Genomic DNA, 17,956 nt, shown 5'->3' on the forward strand with positions numbered 1-17,956 from the left:
GGATTGAATGATACATCGAAGGCTATAAATGCAGTGGATTCTGGAGGTTTAATTAACAAGTAATATAGTTCCATATGGGTGCAGCATGACTGCGTACACTTCTGGTACTTATTTTTGTCCCCTGCCTGCAAGTATCTCAATATTCCTAGAGAGCAACTACCCTTGGCATCCTCCGTCTCTTTGACCTGCGAGATTTTTATTCAATTAATTCTGCTCTGATTCAGGTTGCCAGTAGTGGGGTTTTGGGGTTTTTTTTGTGGGTTTTTGTTTTGTTTTGTTTTCCTCACATCCTTTTTCCTCAGTCTGCTACTCTTAATACTGTGTATACTTTTTTTTTGTAATTTTTTTCTTCCTCCACTGTCTTTATTTCTGGGAAATCATGAGATCGTGTTAAGATTGATGTGCTATCTTAAAAAAAAAAAAGCAACTAAATGCCTGGACACAAGTATAGTTACTACAGTTCAACAGAATGAATTTATGCTTTGTCTGTTTGTTGTAAACAGCGTTTTCCTCAGTCTCGTGAAAGCTGCAGATTTAGATGATGTTCTGTCTCAACCTGGACAATGGACTCTGTTTGTTCCAACTAATGATGCCTTTAAAGGTTTGACTGATGATGATAAGGATATATTAATAAGTAAGTAACAAAAAAAAACAACAACAAAAAAGTGGCTAGTGCATTTCTTACACAAAAGATGTTTGATAAAAGAGTTTACCTTTTGCATAGAGCAGCTCATAGGACTTCCCTAAATCAGTTCATTCTTGGGGGTTAGAGAAAATAGCATCCAACATGAATTTAAGTTTCAGTCCTTGATATATTATTTCAAGGTGTAATTATCTTCCAAATTAGAATACGCATTCATTTAAATAGTTTCAACTTTTTGTCATTCAACCTTGCTATAGAATTTTTTTAAACAGAAAAGTTTCTTCTATCGTGTTTCTTTTCTAGTTGTGAGCATTGCATTAAAAGATTGGGAGTACTGACCTTCCTATCTTTCCTTTCTCTTCTCTGTGTATACCTAGTGGTCTCTGATATCACCTGTACTGTACAAGTTAAATGTTGAATACATGTTGCTAAATGCCACTTTATGTATTTTCTTTCCATCTTACACTTTTAAACTCTGGAATTATATACATTTTTCACAAGATTTAAAAATAGGTTCTTTAATGCCACACTTTATTTCTGTGAGAGAAGAAATCCACAGTGAATACTTCAGACTATCCTGCAGAATTTCTCAGTAGAGAGGCAGACTGTGGCCACAGCACTATAAATATTTTTGGTTTATTTGATGCTAATGTGAATCTGGCCTGTGCACAAGTGCCAGAGGAGTGGTTGTGTTGAGTCCTGCATCCAGAAGGTCAGTCACATTTTCCATTCCAGCACTTCTCAGATCAAAGTTCAACAACATGAAGCTGAATCCCATGTATCCTTAATGAGTATGAAGAGCCCAGCTCAGAGCATTGATAAGCAGCAATCCTAGCTCTATACAGATTTTAGCTCACTAATGAGGCACTGCAAATTTGAATTATCTCTTCAGCAATTTAAAATTATGATAGTGTTCTAAATAACCTCTTAGTGTGGTGTGTCTCTAGTCCCTACCAGTAAATTAACAATAGCCTAAATCGCTAACATTAGATATCTATAAAATGAAATTAAGCTTGTCTCAAGGCTGTGAACTGAAGTAACTGGACAAATGTCATTGTTCTGTTTTTGTTGGACTATATAGTTATTTTATTAACTAAGACTGAGCTTATCAGGTCTATTATTTTTCTCTTCAATTCACAAATTTACATTGTACTCAACGTCAGTGCCATTTTGTATTATTTCTGTAAATAAGAATGCAAATATATTTGCCATTCTGTTTTTCAAGAGGCCTTATCTACTGTCTTTTCCTGTCATTGTCACTCAGTTTCTACTTATTTTCTTGGCAGACAAAGTTTTAATTTTCCCTCATTACTTTTTTTACATTGCATTTTTTGTGTCAGATTACTTTCTGGAATTCTGTCCTGTCTTTCTTTAAAGACATTAGGTTGCTTTCTCCATAAAAACTAAACCTTAAAATATGTGGGGTTTGTTTTTTCGGGTGTCTTTTCTTTTCTTTTCTTTTCTTTTCTTTTCTTTTCTTTTCTTTTCTTTTCTTTTCTTTTCTTTTCTTTTTTTCTTTTCAGGACTATAAAGAAACACCTTGTTTATCTGCAAGAAAGACACAAAGATTATTTTAACAAGTATCCAGTGGGACTTGTTATGTATATGATATAAAGTAATATGATAGTTTGTGAAAATAGCTCTTGAATGGCCAAGTTCAGGCTTTGTATGTATACTTGATGTTATGGTCACAAAATCTCTGTGCCAATTTTAGTAGGAAGAAAAAGAGCATTTAATTGTCCTTCAGTAGTAAAACAAATTGCAGTAACATCAGTGGACAAAGCAAAAAGCAGAAAAATGAAAATGTTAATTTAAAGATACACCCAGAAAAAATTATAATCAGACAGTATTTCCATTGCAGTTTAATCAAGGCTGAAACTCTTAATAACAACCAATATCAGCATGTAACACTAATATGAAACTTGTAATAGAATGATCTATATTCCATGTAATGGAAAGCAAATGTGTCTTAAAACTGCTCTGCTTAGTACCCTGTCTCCTGGGGATGTTGTGGGTATTCCTACAGGCCATCTGATGACTTTGAACCTGCATGGACCCAAAGTGCCAGAGAACTTTGTCAGGACACTAACCTGGGCTCCAGAATCCATTTACTTCAGACAATCTTGAAAATGTTGGCTATTATTTTTCCTTCCAAATAGCAATGTCAAACTTCGAAATATGGAAATCATCCCTAGAATAGTACTTTTTTTCCCCCTTCCCAGGTTCTCCGAGCTGTGTCTGTTATCTGTAAGAACAGACAAAACCAACACTCTAAATGACTCCTCCTTTTCTGCCTGAAACAGCAACTTTCTCCTGCCATATATAGGACAAGATATGTGTGTATATGAAGAGTTGTGAATTATTCCCAGTCATCTCATAAGGATGTTGCCACAAGAGAATAATTATATTAATTGTTAGCTATGGTTCCCTTTAATTGCAACAGTCTTAAGCCTGGAGTTTATCTAAGAGCTTGGTGAAATTTGATATTGCTGACTGCTTAGTAGTCCTGAAATTATTGTGTAAAGAATGATTTGTGAAGCTTCTTTAGGAAAAGGGCAAAAAAATATTATTAGAGGCACAAACAAATAAGAGAAAATAATACCGAAAAACAGGAAAATGCTGTCAGCTTTTCTGTTCTTTTGTATAGGAGTTCTCATAGCATCTTTATGATTATTTTCTGAGTCCCTTTTTGTCATATGGTTGGGTTTTTTTCACTTTATAGTAATTTTAACAGATTCAAATTATATGTGTACACGGTAGCTTCATTCATACCATGCTTAATGCAGGCTCAAGCCTGTGTGAATCCTTAGAATCCAGAAAAAAACTATCCATTATAATTTAATTTTTACTCCTACTTTTCTTTTCTTTTTAAACAGGAGACAAAAATGCTCTCAGGAACATTCTTCTTTACCACTTGACACAAGGAGTTTTCATTGGAAGTGGCTTTGAGCCTGGTGTGACAAACATTCTTAAAACTATCCAAGGAGGGAAACTTTACTTGAAAACAGTTAAGTGTTGAAAAAGAAGTGTCCCTGATACAGCCTTGTAACAGGGATTTGACATTCTGTGTCTAGCCACGTTACAGAATGGGATGGATTTCTCTGAACATTGTATTAGGGCTTGGGGTTTGTTTTTTAATGTCCCTAATAACTTGTGTTCTCTTTTCATCCTTTACCAGGTGAATGATACTCTTCTGGTTAATGAACTGAAATCAAGAGAGCCTGATCTCATGGCAACTAATGGTGTCATTCATGTTATTGATAAACTCCTGTATCCAGCAGGTGAGTATTAGTTAATGTAATTTATATAAATTCTTGTGAATCTGTTTACATGTTATGTACATGCAATAACTTTTAAAAGTTATTTCCTTTGAAGAGGCAATTCCTATGTGGAATAAGAAACAGAAATTTTTCCTTGCTACTCATTTTGTAGAATACCATTGCTGTAAACCATGGTAACTCTTTGAAATTTTACTAAAGTCAAGCATATGGAAGACAAGATGCCCTAGGCTATCTTTTCCACTAATATGGTAGAATGTATATGTACAAGTACATGCTTCTGTGCATGTTTGAGAGTGATTACTTCACTGTAAATGAATGTAAAATGAACACACATGTATGTTTTCTCTTATATGTTCATTTCTTTTGTCAGATCTGCCTGTTGGAAATGATCAGTTGCTCACAATCCTGAAGAAGCTGATTAAGTACATTCAAATTAAGGTAATCACACTCATTAGGGAACTAGAAGGCAAGTGCTCTTTCTTTTGAATACTTAAATTATTTTTCTGTTTTTATAGTTTGTTCGTGACAGTACCTTCAAAGAGATTCCACTGACGTTTTACAGTAAGTTAATTTTAAATACTTCCAGATGGGTTTGAGATTGCTTTTTAAATATTGCCAATTCCAATCTTGAATTGTAGATCATTTTTTCAATAAAAAAGAAAGCAATTTCTGGGAAAGTAAGATGTGCCAATGAAGCACAGGAAGAGAAAGACTCAAAGTAGAATGTTTCTGGCTGTTGTGCTACTGTATGTATTTTTTTCCCATTCCAGATGTGTGACAGGAAAATAACCCTGAAGTAAGCTGTTCAAACTCTTTGGGATAGGCAAGATACATATGGAAAAGATTGTTTTTCAGTTTTTAGCCAAGGTTCAGTGCTTGGTGCATAGTGGATTTGTACTGCCTCTCTCTCCAAGATGTAGCATTGTACTGTACCGAATCTCCAAGATGTAGCATTGACCAAAGTCTGCACTGAGATTCTCTCTTTTTCATAAATGCTTCCAGAGGGACCGAGTGTACCTGTTCCACCTGTTTCTCATATGTGCAAACATGAGGCTTATATAGGAGACAGTTGTTCTGATTATTTTCTCTTTAGGGATTAAATGTAAAAAAAGGAATCTGTTTTTTCTCTCTTGTAGCCTTTCTCAGGGTTTGCATTTAGATTCTGCATATAAAGTAGAACCTGTTGAAGAAAAATGTTAGACAATAATAATAATAATAAAGCAATAACAATAACAATAACATTAATAATAATACAGCAATAATAATATAGCAATAATAATAATAATAATAATAATGCTGAAGCTTTGTCTTGTGAAAGAATATTAATTTTTGCAGATTATTACATTTCTGTAGGATTCTACCCACATTTCTCAGTAGGAAACTGAGAATGGATACAGAGGTTAAAAGACTCTTGGAACAAAAAAATTGAATAATCTGTCTTGATGGCAAGTTGAATATGAATCAACCACGTGACCTTGCACCCAAGAGGGCAACCATGTCCGGGGTGCATCAAGCACAGCACTGCCCGCTGGGCGAGGGATGTGATTGTCCCGCTCTACTCTGCACTAGTGTGGCCCCACCCCATGCAATTTGTACAGTTTTGGACACCTTATTATAAGGACATCAGACTATCAGAGCATGCCCAGAGGAGTGTGACCAAGATGGTGAAAGGCTTTAAGGGCAAGACTGACAAGGAGCACCTGAGGTCACTTGTTTTTTGTCAGCTTGGGGAAGAAAAGGCTGAGTGGTGACCTCATCATAGTCCACAAATTCCCCAAGGGAGGCAGTGAAGGGGGAGATGTTGATCTGCTCTCTCTGGTGAACAGTGACAGGACACAAGGAAATTGAACGAAGCTGCATCATGGGAAGTTCAGATTGGACTTTAGGAAAAGATTCTTCCTTGAGAGGGTGGTCAGTCACTAGAACAGGCTTCTCAGGGAAGTGATCGCAGTACCAAACCTGTCAGAGTTCAAGGAGGGTCTGGGTGACACTCTGTCATATGGTTTAGTTTTAGGCTGTCCTGCAAGGAGCAGAGAGTTGAACTTGATGACCTTTCTGAGTCCTTTCCAACTCAAGATAGTCTATGACTCTATCTCCCACACCAGTGAGAGTAGCACTAGAAGGAATTCCTGTAACCTGAAGCAAGGGAGGTGAATGTCAGACACCAAGAAACTTGCAGCTGTTGATTTAGTTGAATGTGGAAACATGAAGCCTGGGATCTCAACCATTGAAGGCTTTACCAATGAACGGATGAGAGTCATTTATCAGAGGTGTTCAATGAATACTTGAGTCTATCCTAGGTGCAGAGGGACAGCTTGATCTCCCAAGGGCACCACAGTCAAGAGCTCTGTGATGATCTACCAAGTGTAAGAATAGTTTTGAATGTCAGATGCTTTCATCTGTTTACCAGGTTAGCTCCCTAATGAAAAGGACAAGATTTGAATTTCAGATAGGTCAGGGAATTGTGCTAATCTTTATGCAGGGAATTGCGTGAACCATTACTATTACCTGTTTTACATTATCACAGGTTTTGTGACCAGTGGGTTTCACAAGGCGCAAAAAAACCAAACCAAATAACATGCCAGAAGACTCTGTTTGCAGGTGACTTGTATACACCACCATTTGGTAACTGGAACTGAGATCCATAACCTAGATCCTTTTGATTTACATTTCCATACATTAATATCTATGATTTTATCCACATCTTTATGACCAGACCAAATCTAAATGATCATTGCCATAAAGAAACTATAAGAATGGAATGTGCTTTATATTCCATTTTCTATACTTTCAGAAATTAACATAATTGAAAGCAACGTCCAGCCCATCATCAGAAAGGAAGGTAAATGAGGCCCTGAGTATATATATTTCTGTATATGTTCGCATACATATACAGAATATATATTGTAAATATTTCTTTAACAGGATATGTTTTGTACATAACTCCAGGATGTTCTGCACTTTGCTGGAAAAGCAAAGATACAAATATTGGAATTAGAACTGGCTGAAATATTTTGTATAAAAAGATTTCCCACAGTTTTTCTCCCCAAATGGGTTTTCTCCTTTTTCTACAGGCATTTAAAAATATTTTTAAAAAATATTTTTTTCAAACAATTTGTTTTAAGTGCCACAAATATCACTATACTTTCAATAAAAACATTTATTTTTTTAATTAAACATTTATTTAAAAAATAAGTACACTTGTTTCTTGGACTGTGAAGAAAATAATAATCAGTTCATTTTTTTATAGTTTTCAATCAGTTCTAAACACCAATATCTGTCGGATGCCTGGCAAGGATGGTTAGCCAAAATTTATTTTTCAGTTTCTCAAGGAATCTCATGACCTAAAGCTTAATGGTGGGACCGAAGAGATCAAAAAGTGGGACTGGGATTGTCAAAATCACTTGTGATTCAGAAATTAACTAAAACATGCATTAGTTTCACTAGACCAGGAACACTGCTAATAAGATCCAGTTCCTTGGTGAAATAAAAATGCTCAAAGAAAATCTGGCCAAGCTCAACTGAGGAGAAAGGCAGCTAAAAGTGTATTGCAAAAATTTTATCCAGACTGTTTAATCACTGTTTCTGGGAGGACTTTTTCCCAACAGAAGGGACATGAACTTGTTTTTTTCAACATCTTCTCTGTGTTTCATCCCACCTAAGATTATAAACACCATCTACCATATATGCTGATCTTGGTTGCCTAGTGTTCATCATTAAACCAGATCCACAGAGCAATATAAATGGATAGATGATTCCATATAGTAATTAATCCAAGATATTTTAGAAATCTTCCTATGATAAAGGTGAATCACTCTCTGAAAGTACCTGTTCTTCTAGGCTAAATCCAGAGACAGGGTGATTTACATGGTTTACAAGTCAAAAGTTAAGTGAAACAAGCCCCTCTTTTAAAGAAAAAAAATAAATGTAGCACTTCTATAGTCAAATGTGCAGCTGTTATTCACCAAGGAGAGAAAAAAATACAAGAGCAATAGCTTTAAGATTCCAGAAATGCCGGAGAGCAGGCTTCTGACCAATATATGTAAAGACTTCCTTTCAGCAACTGAGGATCTGGTTTTTGCCTGAGACTTCTCAACAGATGTTTAAAATATCAGATAAACAAAAGTAAAGTATGTAAATGTAAATAGTAAGTGTGCAATAAGATCTAAATTTAAGATAGTGTGGGAGGAAGTTCAAGATTTTACAACATCGTTGCAAGTGTCTTCTCAGATACTCCATTACAGTCATGTGCTACAGGGATAAGGCTAACTTCATCTCATCCCCGTGGAATACCATAAATATTTTTATGACTATTTGTAACCTGTTGTTTTTTTCCTATGTCACAGACCCATCTGTCACACAGCTCACTAAATTAATTGAAGGGGAACCTGAATTCAAAATAGTCAGGGAAGGGGAGACAATAACTAAAGTGATTCATGGAGGTTAGTATGCTTTCAGCAACTCAATTTGTATTAGTTAAAATTTGAAACATTCACTATTCCCAGTCATTTTCTCCTTTATGTAGGTGATTCCTCTGATATGTTAGACAAGTGTTCTATTTTTAACAAGACCTTCTGGAAGTGTTACAATTTTATTGCATCATCTCATTTTCACGTCTCATGCATTTCAATAAAATGTTTTTGTTTTTTTTTTTTTCCCAGTTATGTCCTATAGCTACAACCAAGACTGTATTAGAAATGCTCTGCATGCTGACATACCATCTATCTCAGTTAAGAATTATTTGCTGGTTTTTGTCCTGCAATCAAAAATTCAGTACGTAATTCTGTGATAGAAACAGTTTTATCAGACAGGTAAACTTTGCCTCCTGCTTTGCTAGAGGCATTGAGAAGTTCACATCTAGGGTGCTTTTAAAAGCAAAACACCATGTGGCCATCCAAAATTTGGAGGAAACTTAGTTCCTGGTCTGCTCTGAACATTTTTCTTTTTCATTAAAGATGCTATGGTATTTCCTTGTGTGCTCCAGCAAGTTTCAGTATCTCGAAAACAGTACTTGTAACGCTGTTCATCATCTTATTAATGTCTTCATTTTAAAATTCCTTGTAGAACCAATTATTAAAACATACACCAAAATAATTGATGGGCGACCTGTGGAAGTGACAGAGAAAAAAGTAACAGAAGAAAGAATTATTCAAGGTAAATTATTCTGAGATATTAATACTTAGTGAAGACCACCATTACCTACAAAAGTAACACATCTTAATTTCTTTCCTAATGCCTAAACTGTATTTCCCAGAGAGATAAGTCTTCCCTAATGCTTCTCACTGTCTATGTATGGCTCATAGGTCTATGTCTGGCTGTGTGTGCTACATACACATATACAGAAATGGCAACAATATTTTAACAACGTGCAAAACAATGAAAACTTGCCTTTTTTTTTTAATGTATTTGCAAAGCATGTGCTTTTTCAGATTTCTTGCTACCATTTCAGAATTAGACTGCTTTTATTGCCTTTTTTTAAGTCTGGCTTGCTTTATAAAGAAGGTGTTTGTGAACTTTTGCATTGTATATCTCCAAGTAGGCTTCATTTGATAAATGTTAGACCTTCAGTGTGTAGATACCTACTTTTACATGTAATCTCATGTTCTCTTGACACTAATTTCAGAAAAAAAAGGACTTCTCTGTTTCTCAGGATGGAGGGGGCCTAAGCTGATCTGTCATCCATAAGTTAGACTTTTTTATTCAGCTAGTGTAAGATAAAATTAATGCGCATCTGTGTCCCTTGATCTTCTTCCACAGTAACTTTAAAATTCTTTGACAAATTTCAATTATATTTGACCTACTACAGAGCTATTTCTCTAAGTATCCTAGAAACTTCATGGAAGTTGAAAAGTGGAGTGCTCAGGCAGTCACAAATTCTCTGCTAATATGTTTTTATCCCCTTAGTTAAATAACAGTTTGAATGCTGCCATTAAAACTCAGAGCAGTTGTAAGGGAAAGACAGTGTTGTAGGAACATCTTGACTTAGCAGAAAGACTTAATATTCAGTTTATTTAGGAAATCTTAAAATTCAATTTAAGAAGTCATTCAAGAAAGAGAGAAAGAACCAGACAGGTTATTCTCATATAGCTATTTACTATAATGAAAAAATCTGAATGAAAAACACTGGCGGTTTCTGAAGAAACCTGGGACTATTTTTCAACACAGAATTTCTGGAGTAGAAAATAAAAAAAACAACCAAACAAACCACTTTCTTATTTCTCAAATTCAAGTTTCATTAATACCCACATGAAATGTTTACTATAATGTAAAATGCCAGTGTTTCAGACCTGATATCTCCTCATCCCTCGATGGCAGAAATTGATAAAGTATTCCAAATGTTAAGTTCTCAAATTATTCACAGCAGCAATAAAAACAACAACATCTATTTACAACAGTAGAGCCAGACTCTTTTTGCACTTAGTGTTTAAAACTGTGTCTTACTTCAAGAATGTGAGCAGATATTTGTTATAACTGTGTTATATTTTTCTTAGTACTTTCCTGAATAGCTATAGATGGTATTTGTAACCCTCTTTCCATCTTATATGGGACACAGTGAAAGATAAAATGGTGGTAAAAGTAGATCAAAGCATGTTAATCATGGAACAATCCCAGCTGTTAAATAGGAAAAAATAATTTAAAAGGCAGTCCTATTATATCTGATTAAATCACCATCTTACACATTTTTTCCAGGTCCTGAAATAAAATATACCAGAATTACTGCAGGTGGTTCAGACAATGAAGAAAAGTTAAAGAAACTGCTTGAAGAAGGTTAGTGTCCTTGTTCTATTTCCTTACTTTAAAATATATATGTCAAAATCTAGTGTTCTGGTTTGAGTCTCTGATCTTCACATTTCAGTCAGCTTCACAGTTGAGGCTGCCTAGGTCTCATGCACAGTATGCTATGTCTGTCATGCAATATTATATTTTCAGTGCTTACATGGAATTTAATTTCATAATTTTGTAATAATTTTGTAATTCGGCAAAATGCTATAATAGGATTAATTCAGTAACATGCTGTCATTGCATTGTCAAATGTTTTCTGTGAATCAATGTTGTGCCATAACCTGTATCCTATCAGAGGTTACCAAGGTGACCAAATTTATTGAAGGTGATGGTCATTTACTTGAAGATGAAGAAATCAAAAGACTTCTGCAGGGAGGTAATTCAGTGTATTATAACTAACCTTTTTGCAACAGGTAATGATAACTGAAACCCCTGTCAGATACAATGATCTCAACATTTTAAAGACTGACCTAACAGAGTTATAATTTTAATGGGAAAAATAATGGAATTCCATATGTGAAGTGCCAGATGTCTATGAAATGGAAATAAGCACCAAATTTTGATTAATCAATTTTGTTATTATATTGATTAGGAAAAAAAAATATTTGGGAGTTTTTTTCAGTCTTTAAAAAGTTATCTAATTAAAATTCAGGGGAGCAATGAAGATTTATTCCATTAGCTGTGAACTCTTAAGCAAATTTAAACCCGAAAAACACTTATGAAGTGGAAAGTACTGTAAAAGGCCAAATTCATCTTAATTATCAGTTCATCAGAAATGAATATTCATTGCCCTCAAGATAATAATAAAGGCATGTTGAGTATCTTTCTTTCAATGCTTACAGATGATGGATATCAATGCATTAACTTTAATTCTCTTCAAATATAGCGCTCCAAGGAATGGTTTTCTTTCCTTCTTGCTCTTTTAATTCTAACAGTTTCGGCAATATATAACCAGTAGCTGTAGAAAACTGGAAAAGAACTTGTGCTTATGAAGTTAATCTTTTTCTATGAATTTGGAATGTTCTCTGCTTAATGTAGATTAGAAAAACTATTTATAATAGCAACGGAGAATTAAAAAAGAGAATTCAAGTGCTGTGATTTTAGTAAATATTAGTGTAAACCCAAGTCAGGAGCTCAAAAAGATGTGGATATTTCTCTTGATATATATTAACCGAATCCACTTAGTTTTGTGTTCACTTCTCAGTAAGTTACACACTTGAATACTAGCGAAGTAGCTCACAGCCAGCCATGTGTTCACTGAAATAAATCTTGTAGTCCTTCAAAAGCAAGGTGCCAGAAGAAGTGCCAGAAGTGCTATCCTGTGGATGTGACTTTAATTTTAAAACTGAGTGATGGCTGAACAACACAGAAAGATTTCCAGCAGTCAAAACCATGTTAGTTAATAATACAGTTAGTTTTAGAGACATATTACGAATAGTCATATGGTTATGAATACTGTTGGCTGTATTTCTCTCTTTTGAACATCTAAATCTTAGCTTTACAGATCTGAGACAGGACTTCAGTGTTGAATATTTAAAAACAAAGTTGAAAATGAAATAAATTTTAGGAAGAAAATCTCTCCATATACTGAACTATGTTCTACTGGTGTCAACAAGGCAATAAAGAGCAGGAGCAAACTTTACCTGTAGAACTGCTGAAAATTCTGGTGACAGTTCAGATTCCAGAATCTAACAGTTACAATTGTAATTGTAATTGTAATCATCTTCAGTTACAGAGGCATGCAATTAAACAGGCATAATCTGTAGAGATACATCTTACAGTGGTACTACAGGTGTATGAAAAAGAGATATTTTCTCTGTAGTAAATTTGGAAAAACAATATCATCTCTTGAATTCTTGTTATTTTTCCTTGCTATTATAATTTAGCTTGCATAAGCATCCTGCTTTACAGAACGGACGAAATAGGCAGATTTGTCTCTTGTTTTAATTTGATTTTTATTTATCTTTTCTATGATTTGTCCAGTCAGCTACCCTTGGCTGCCGTGATAATACCTTACCATATGTTTAGCCAATACAAGCAGATATATGTACTGCTTTATGGCTGTTGTTGATAATTGTGATAAAGCTTTATGGCCTTCTTGTCTACATCAAATTACTTCTGTTTTACTGAAAATTTCCTAAGCATTTAAATTCAAGTTTGGTCACAAATGAATATATTCCCACTGTCTAAAGTAAAAACATGTTTTCATATGGGCTGTAAGTTTACTCATAAATATCCAGTGCTGCTTATTACAATTGACAGTCTTTGCTGAAACTTCAAGCCAACATTTCCATTAATGACTCTCAGCCCTAGAGAAGGAATTGTCAGAGGACCTTACGGCATCAATAACATGGCAGCCTGCATACACTTACACCCCCAAAATGACATTGTGACTGCAGAAGGCTCCTTGTATAAGGAAAAATGCTATGCCAGATTTAACTCATTTGTTTTTGATGATTATCATAGCTGGAACTGAGTACACCAAGGTTACTAAAGTAATTGAGGGAGAGCCACAGGTTATCGAGAGAGAAATCAAGAAAGTCCATCTGGAAGGTTAGTTTGTCTAAAAATCCAGTATCACTAAGACCTGCTTTGTCTGAAGTGATCATTCCAGGTGGGGTTTTGTAATAGCTATTCACAGAAATTACTTAGGTCTGAAGCCAGTATTTTAGCAAGAAGAGTTTTATAATTGTTTTGGACAAGAATTATTTCACTGACATGCAGAGACAAATGTTGGGGCTTATCTTGTGGCTAAAAGTAACTAACAGATTTGGCAGGCATAGTAGACAAGAGGAAATATTTAACCACAAAGCTTAGGTAAAACATTTGAAGGAATACTCACCACAAGAATTGCCTTTTCGCTAAGCAACAGACCCAGAAGAAGACCACGTGAGTTGTTTTTAACTTGAGTTATTTCTTGTTGGTGTTAATGTGATCTGTTGATGTGAGGGGTTCTCAGCTTGGTGAAGGGGGAGGAATAGGGTGGAAGGAGTATAACCTCTGGGGCTGAGTAAATATCTCACAGGGTCTTGGAATTTCTCTGTTCTTACCATGTTTTTAAATGGGAGAAGCTCTTGGGCTTGAAAAAGCTGAATTGAATTGAGGTCCAAAATTAATCTCTCTTAAGGAAGCCAAACACAATTCAGCTTGGCTTTATACTAGGAAATTGTTCTTCAAGTTTAACAATTGTCTTTTAATATTCTTCATTCAAAGTTAAGAAGTAGCTTGTTTAGGGTTTCTTTTGGTTTTACATTTTTATGTCCTTTTCCAATTATAATTCTAATAATGCAGAATAACTTACTCTGTCAGCCTTTTAACTAAATCAATAGGAAAAAAAATATGGCTTGTGGACAATAAAGTTAAATAAATATGTTTCTACTTTTTAAATGTTGAAGTTTGTGCTAAATACTGAAGATATTCCATAGTGTTTGTACAACTTCAATGTTGAGTAGTACAAGGCATATAGGGAAGTCAGATGTTGCCTGAAAATTACAGACAGGTGTGAACTTTGACCATGGAGTTTGCCTGAAAGCATAGCTGTATGAACAGCATATAAGCATGCAAAGCACACTTTTGATGGACCATGTTCTGTCCTTTTCAGGGTGGTGCAGATCTGGAAATTTTCTATTATGTTGATGCAGATATCCAGTGTTTACCCTGAGCTATAATGAGGTGAAAATTGTATCTCAAGGCCATGCAATCATGTATGCTGTACCATGCAATTGTGTACCCTGTACCTCAGGATAAAAAGACAACTGACTATGGCTGGTTAAGTGAAAATACAAGTACTTAATCATTATAAAGAAGGAAAAACATATCAGTAACATGTCTGTGACAGTAACAGAAGGATTATCTCTTATGCTTGTGAAATGTTTTTCCTCCCAATTAGGAGAAATTTGATTTTAAAAAAATGTCTCAAAGTTTGATGAGAAAGAGGAAAAAGTATCACTAGTTTCGCTCAGTCAGTATTTCGGAAACAGATATATCTACTAATGAGGGTGGTACCTGCTCAATAGCCCTTGCTTTACTCTACCCTTTAAAACAGAAGTCTCTGAGAAAATTAACTGAACTCTAGATGTGGAACAATACTGTGGACTCACAGTGTAGATACCCATCAAGCCCCAAGCAGCTGGAGATGAAGCCAACATCTTTTGATGGTTGAGTTTCAAGCACATCACTTATAAATAACTCCTGAAGTAATGTCTATACAGCAGATGCGAGCATCCTGTGCGAAAAGCTGAGTCTGAATCCTGGGCTGTACATTAACCTGACTTTTTACATTGCTGACAGTGTAAGATGGTGTTTGCTGAGTGAAGAGCATGAGCAAAACATCCTGGCACATACCTACATCATGTAACCATCTGCAGGAGATAAGTGCGAATAATGGATCAATTCATACAGTTAAATTGTAAAAGTACTTTCAAAATGTTGATGAGATTTGATGGATTACTGCACATGACAGAAATGTGTGAATTGTATTATGAACATTCATGTTTCAGGTGATTAAGTCAACATGCTAATGAGACAAAATCCTTAATTTTCTAAAAACCTTAAAGAACAGACTTCATGAGTCAGCAATGGGATTCCAACACTTCTAATGAGTTTTAATTCAAAAGATGTTACAGATAACTTCTGACTGCAACATTTCTGTTTTCTAGAAGCACCTGTACGGAAAGTACAACCAACTAGGAGGACACAAGGTAAAAGCAAAACATATATTTAAACATTTTTAAAAGTATCAAATATTAGTCTCAGATGAAGTCAGGAAAGAAAAAACATACACTTAAGAAAACGGAGTTTGAAAGGAGTGAGTTACACTTATGCTTAAAAAAAAAAATTAACAAAGTTTAGTATTGTTAATGACTGGGTCTCTATATTTTTTGCTTATATATATTTCTCTCTGAAAATAACTTTGATTACGTGCTTGGGCCAAAAAATATTTCAAATTAGGATAAAGCATCAAAGTGAGATCTGACTCTGGATCAGAACATTGTGAAAATGATACTGTGCAATTCCCCACTGTGGTATTTGTAACTCATTGATTCTACATTATTTTGATCAATTAAGAAGCTGAGATAGCATTGTAGTTTCCTAGCTACCAGCACAGCAGTGAAAGATTCAACATCAGGCTTCATCTTTTCTCTATACATGTCTGTTTCACAAGGAAATATAGTATATTGTGTAACTAGTTTGTATATAATTATAGGTAGTAATTGTGGTTTTTTTCACATTTTCCCAGGGGGAACAGGAAGAAGGAGGACAAGACTGGCTAATTCCTAAAAGCTTTCCATGACAGGATCCACAGAATTAAAAATAACAGCATGGACTCTGAGAAGAATAGAAAATATTTTTTTTAAAAACTGAGAACATTAGAAAATAACATTGTTTTGATAGCATAATCTAAACTGAACCATGAATCCATAAAAAGATGTGAAGCTGCAGATACTCACTGCTAGCACGGTGCTCACTAGGACTAGTTCATTGGAGGTGCTTTAACAGCTCTTGATAGTAAGCATTATGCAAGGTGGGATCCTGGAGCTGCTGAAGACCATCATCTTCTGTAGAACCAGGATTCTTTCTTATGCTGGCTAGTAAGTGTTTGCAGGTCTGGATTCAAAAAGAGCAGGGAAAAATACAGAGTGTATTTTTTTATTATTATTATTTCCACCAAATAGGAAATATAAATAAAATTTGATCATTTTTAGAAAAAAAATCAGGTGACTTTTAGACTAATCTAAGGAAATACAAGATGTTAACATAGCACTTTTGGTTCAGTAGTATTTGTATGCTTTTTATAAGTCAAACTTCGCCATGTTTTTAATGTCATAACAGCAATAATGTTACCTTTTCTAAACAAATGAATATGCTTTATATTAAACATATCTTTTCTTGTCATTGTTGTTCTACATTGCATATCCAAATACCTTCTGGTAACACAGTTAACAGAAGGTCTTAAAAAGAAAAAAGCAAACATCATGAGCTTCTTGATATGTATTTGAGATCATGTTGACTTCTTTATTTATAAGAAAAATCATTCCCATGGAAGGAATCCTATACCAACACATATACTGAGATTCCAAGGTGTTTTCATAGTTTTCCCTAATTGTGTCTTTTGATTATTAAAGCGGATTATAAAAGGGATAAATAAAATGCATGCCAACAATTAACTCAGCATGGAAAAAGTTTTTACAAAAACAAGGCTAGGTCTGAAAGCTTTCATATCAAAACATGCTTTGCTAATACATGGTGCTAATATGGATTTATCTGTAAATTATGTCGATTTTATAACTCTAGTTTTATACTCATAAAAATTGTTTGCCTTTATTAACAAAAGTTGGAAAACAATTATTCACAGAGTAGGAAAAAATGTGTACAAAGTGCCTTAATTCTGCAGACCAAAGTTTTAGAGGAGTTACCTAATGTGCTTTTATACTTGATTTGAAACAAGTACTCAATAAAGAATTTGGCGGAACTGTGCTTGCTTTCATTTGTAAATATTTTTGTATTAAAATAGCAAATTCTACATGTCTTAAGGTTTACTGTAGTTTTTAGGATGAAATATACTTTCATGGAAGCAAGATGATGTTTCCTTTTCTCTCTTAGCACATGCTAATGCACTTAGACTTCATCACTCCCCTTAAATGCAATCAAATACCTTCACCAATTCCCTGACCACATACCATGAGCACTACTCCCCGAAAAGCAGAGCTATCTGAACATTGGACTGATATGTTGTTCAGCCTTACTGAGCTATCTCAATAAGGTGACCTCAGTTTCTACAATCATAGTGCTTTGGAGGAAGAACAGCTTTTAACCCCTGGTAAAAGCTAGATAGATTTTAGATAAGAATGTGAATGAGAGCTCTTAGGACTACCTAGATGGTGAACAGAAGCTGTCACGTTGTCCTGGGATCTTTGACTGTCATTAAATCATTAACTTTCTTCATCTTTGTACCACCATAACCTGTTTAGTCAAGTAAGATTTTAAAGGACAATAATTATGTAGGGGGAAGAACATGCCTGTGCTCTCTTCTCCCAAAAAAAGAGCAGGAAGAGGTGAAGAAAATAGAAGGGGTCATGAACTGATAGATAAAGAATCTACAGCAACTGGGGAGGAAGCAGGAGGCAAGAAAACTAATTAAAACCTATGCTGTGATAGGCCGTTTTTAACTTTTCAAGTGGGAATAAACTTGTAACATACTAATTTTGTCATATTTTCTGCTTTGATAACGTTTTAAAGCCTCCGGTAG

The 17,956-nt window shown here is 34.8% G+C and overlaps 1 protein-coding gene across 1 annotated transcript in view; it reads left to right on the plus strand.

Annotated features, from left to right (window-relative positions):
* The window catches only part of POSTN (periostin), a gene marked incomplete at both ends in the record, with an annotated part of 32,319 nt that extends 16,332 nt beyond the window's left edge, over positions 1 to 15,987 (plus strand). The window contains 13 exons of the mRNA XM_080344069.1: positions 504 to 634; positions 3,520 to 3,650; positions 3,822 to 3,924; positions 4,295 to 4,362; positions 4,440 to 4,485; positions 6,719 to 6,766; positions 8,271 to 8,366; positions 8,989 to 9,078; positions 10,615 to 10,692; positions 11,003 to 11,083; positions 13,174 to 13,260; positions 15,366 to 15,407; positions 15,956 to 15,987. Of these exons, the coding sequence (XP_080200195.1) occupies positions 504 to 634; positions 3,520 to 3,650; positions 3,822 to 3,924; positions 4,295 to 4,362; positions 4,440 to 4,485; positions 6,719 to 6,766; positions 8,271 to 8,366; positions 8,989 to 9,078; positions 10,615 to 10,692; positions 11,003 to 11,083; positions 13,174 to 13,260; positions 15,366 to 15,407; positions 15,956 to 15,987 (1,033 nt within the window). The remainder of the gene's footprint in view (positions 1 to 503; positions 635 to 3,519; positions 3,651 to 3,821; positions 3,925 to 4,294; positions 4,363 to 4,439; positions 4,486 to 6,718; positions 6,767 to 8,270; positions 8,367 to 8,988; positions 9,079 to 10,614; positions 10,693 to 11,002; positions 11,084 to 13,173; positions 13,261 to 15,365; positions 15,408 to 15,955) is intronic.
* Positions 15,988 to 17,956: the final 1,969 nt, after the last annotated feature.

This window comes from Nesoenas mayeri (assembly GCF_963082525.1).
Source record: "Nesoenas mayeri genome assembly, chromosome: 1".
Taxonomy (NCBI): domain Eukaryota; kingdom Metazoa; phylum Chordata; class Aves; order Columbiformes; family Columbidae; genus Nesoenas; species Nesoenas mayeri.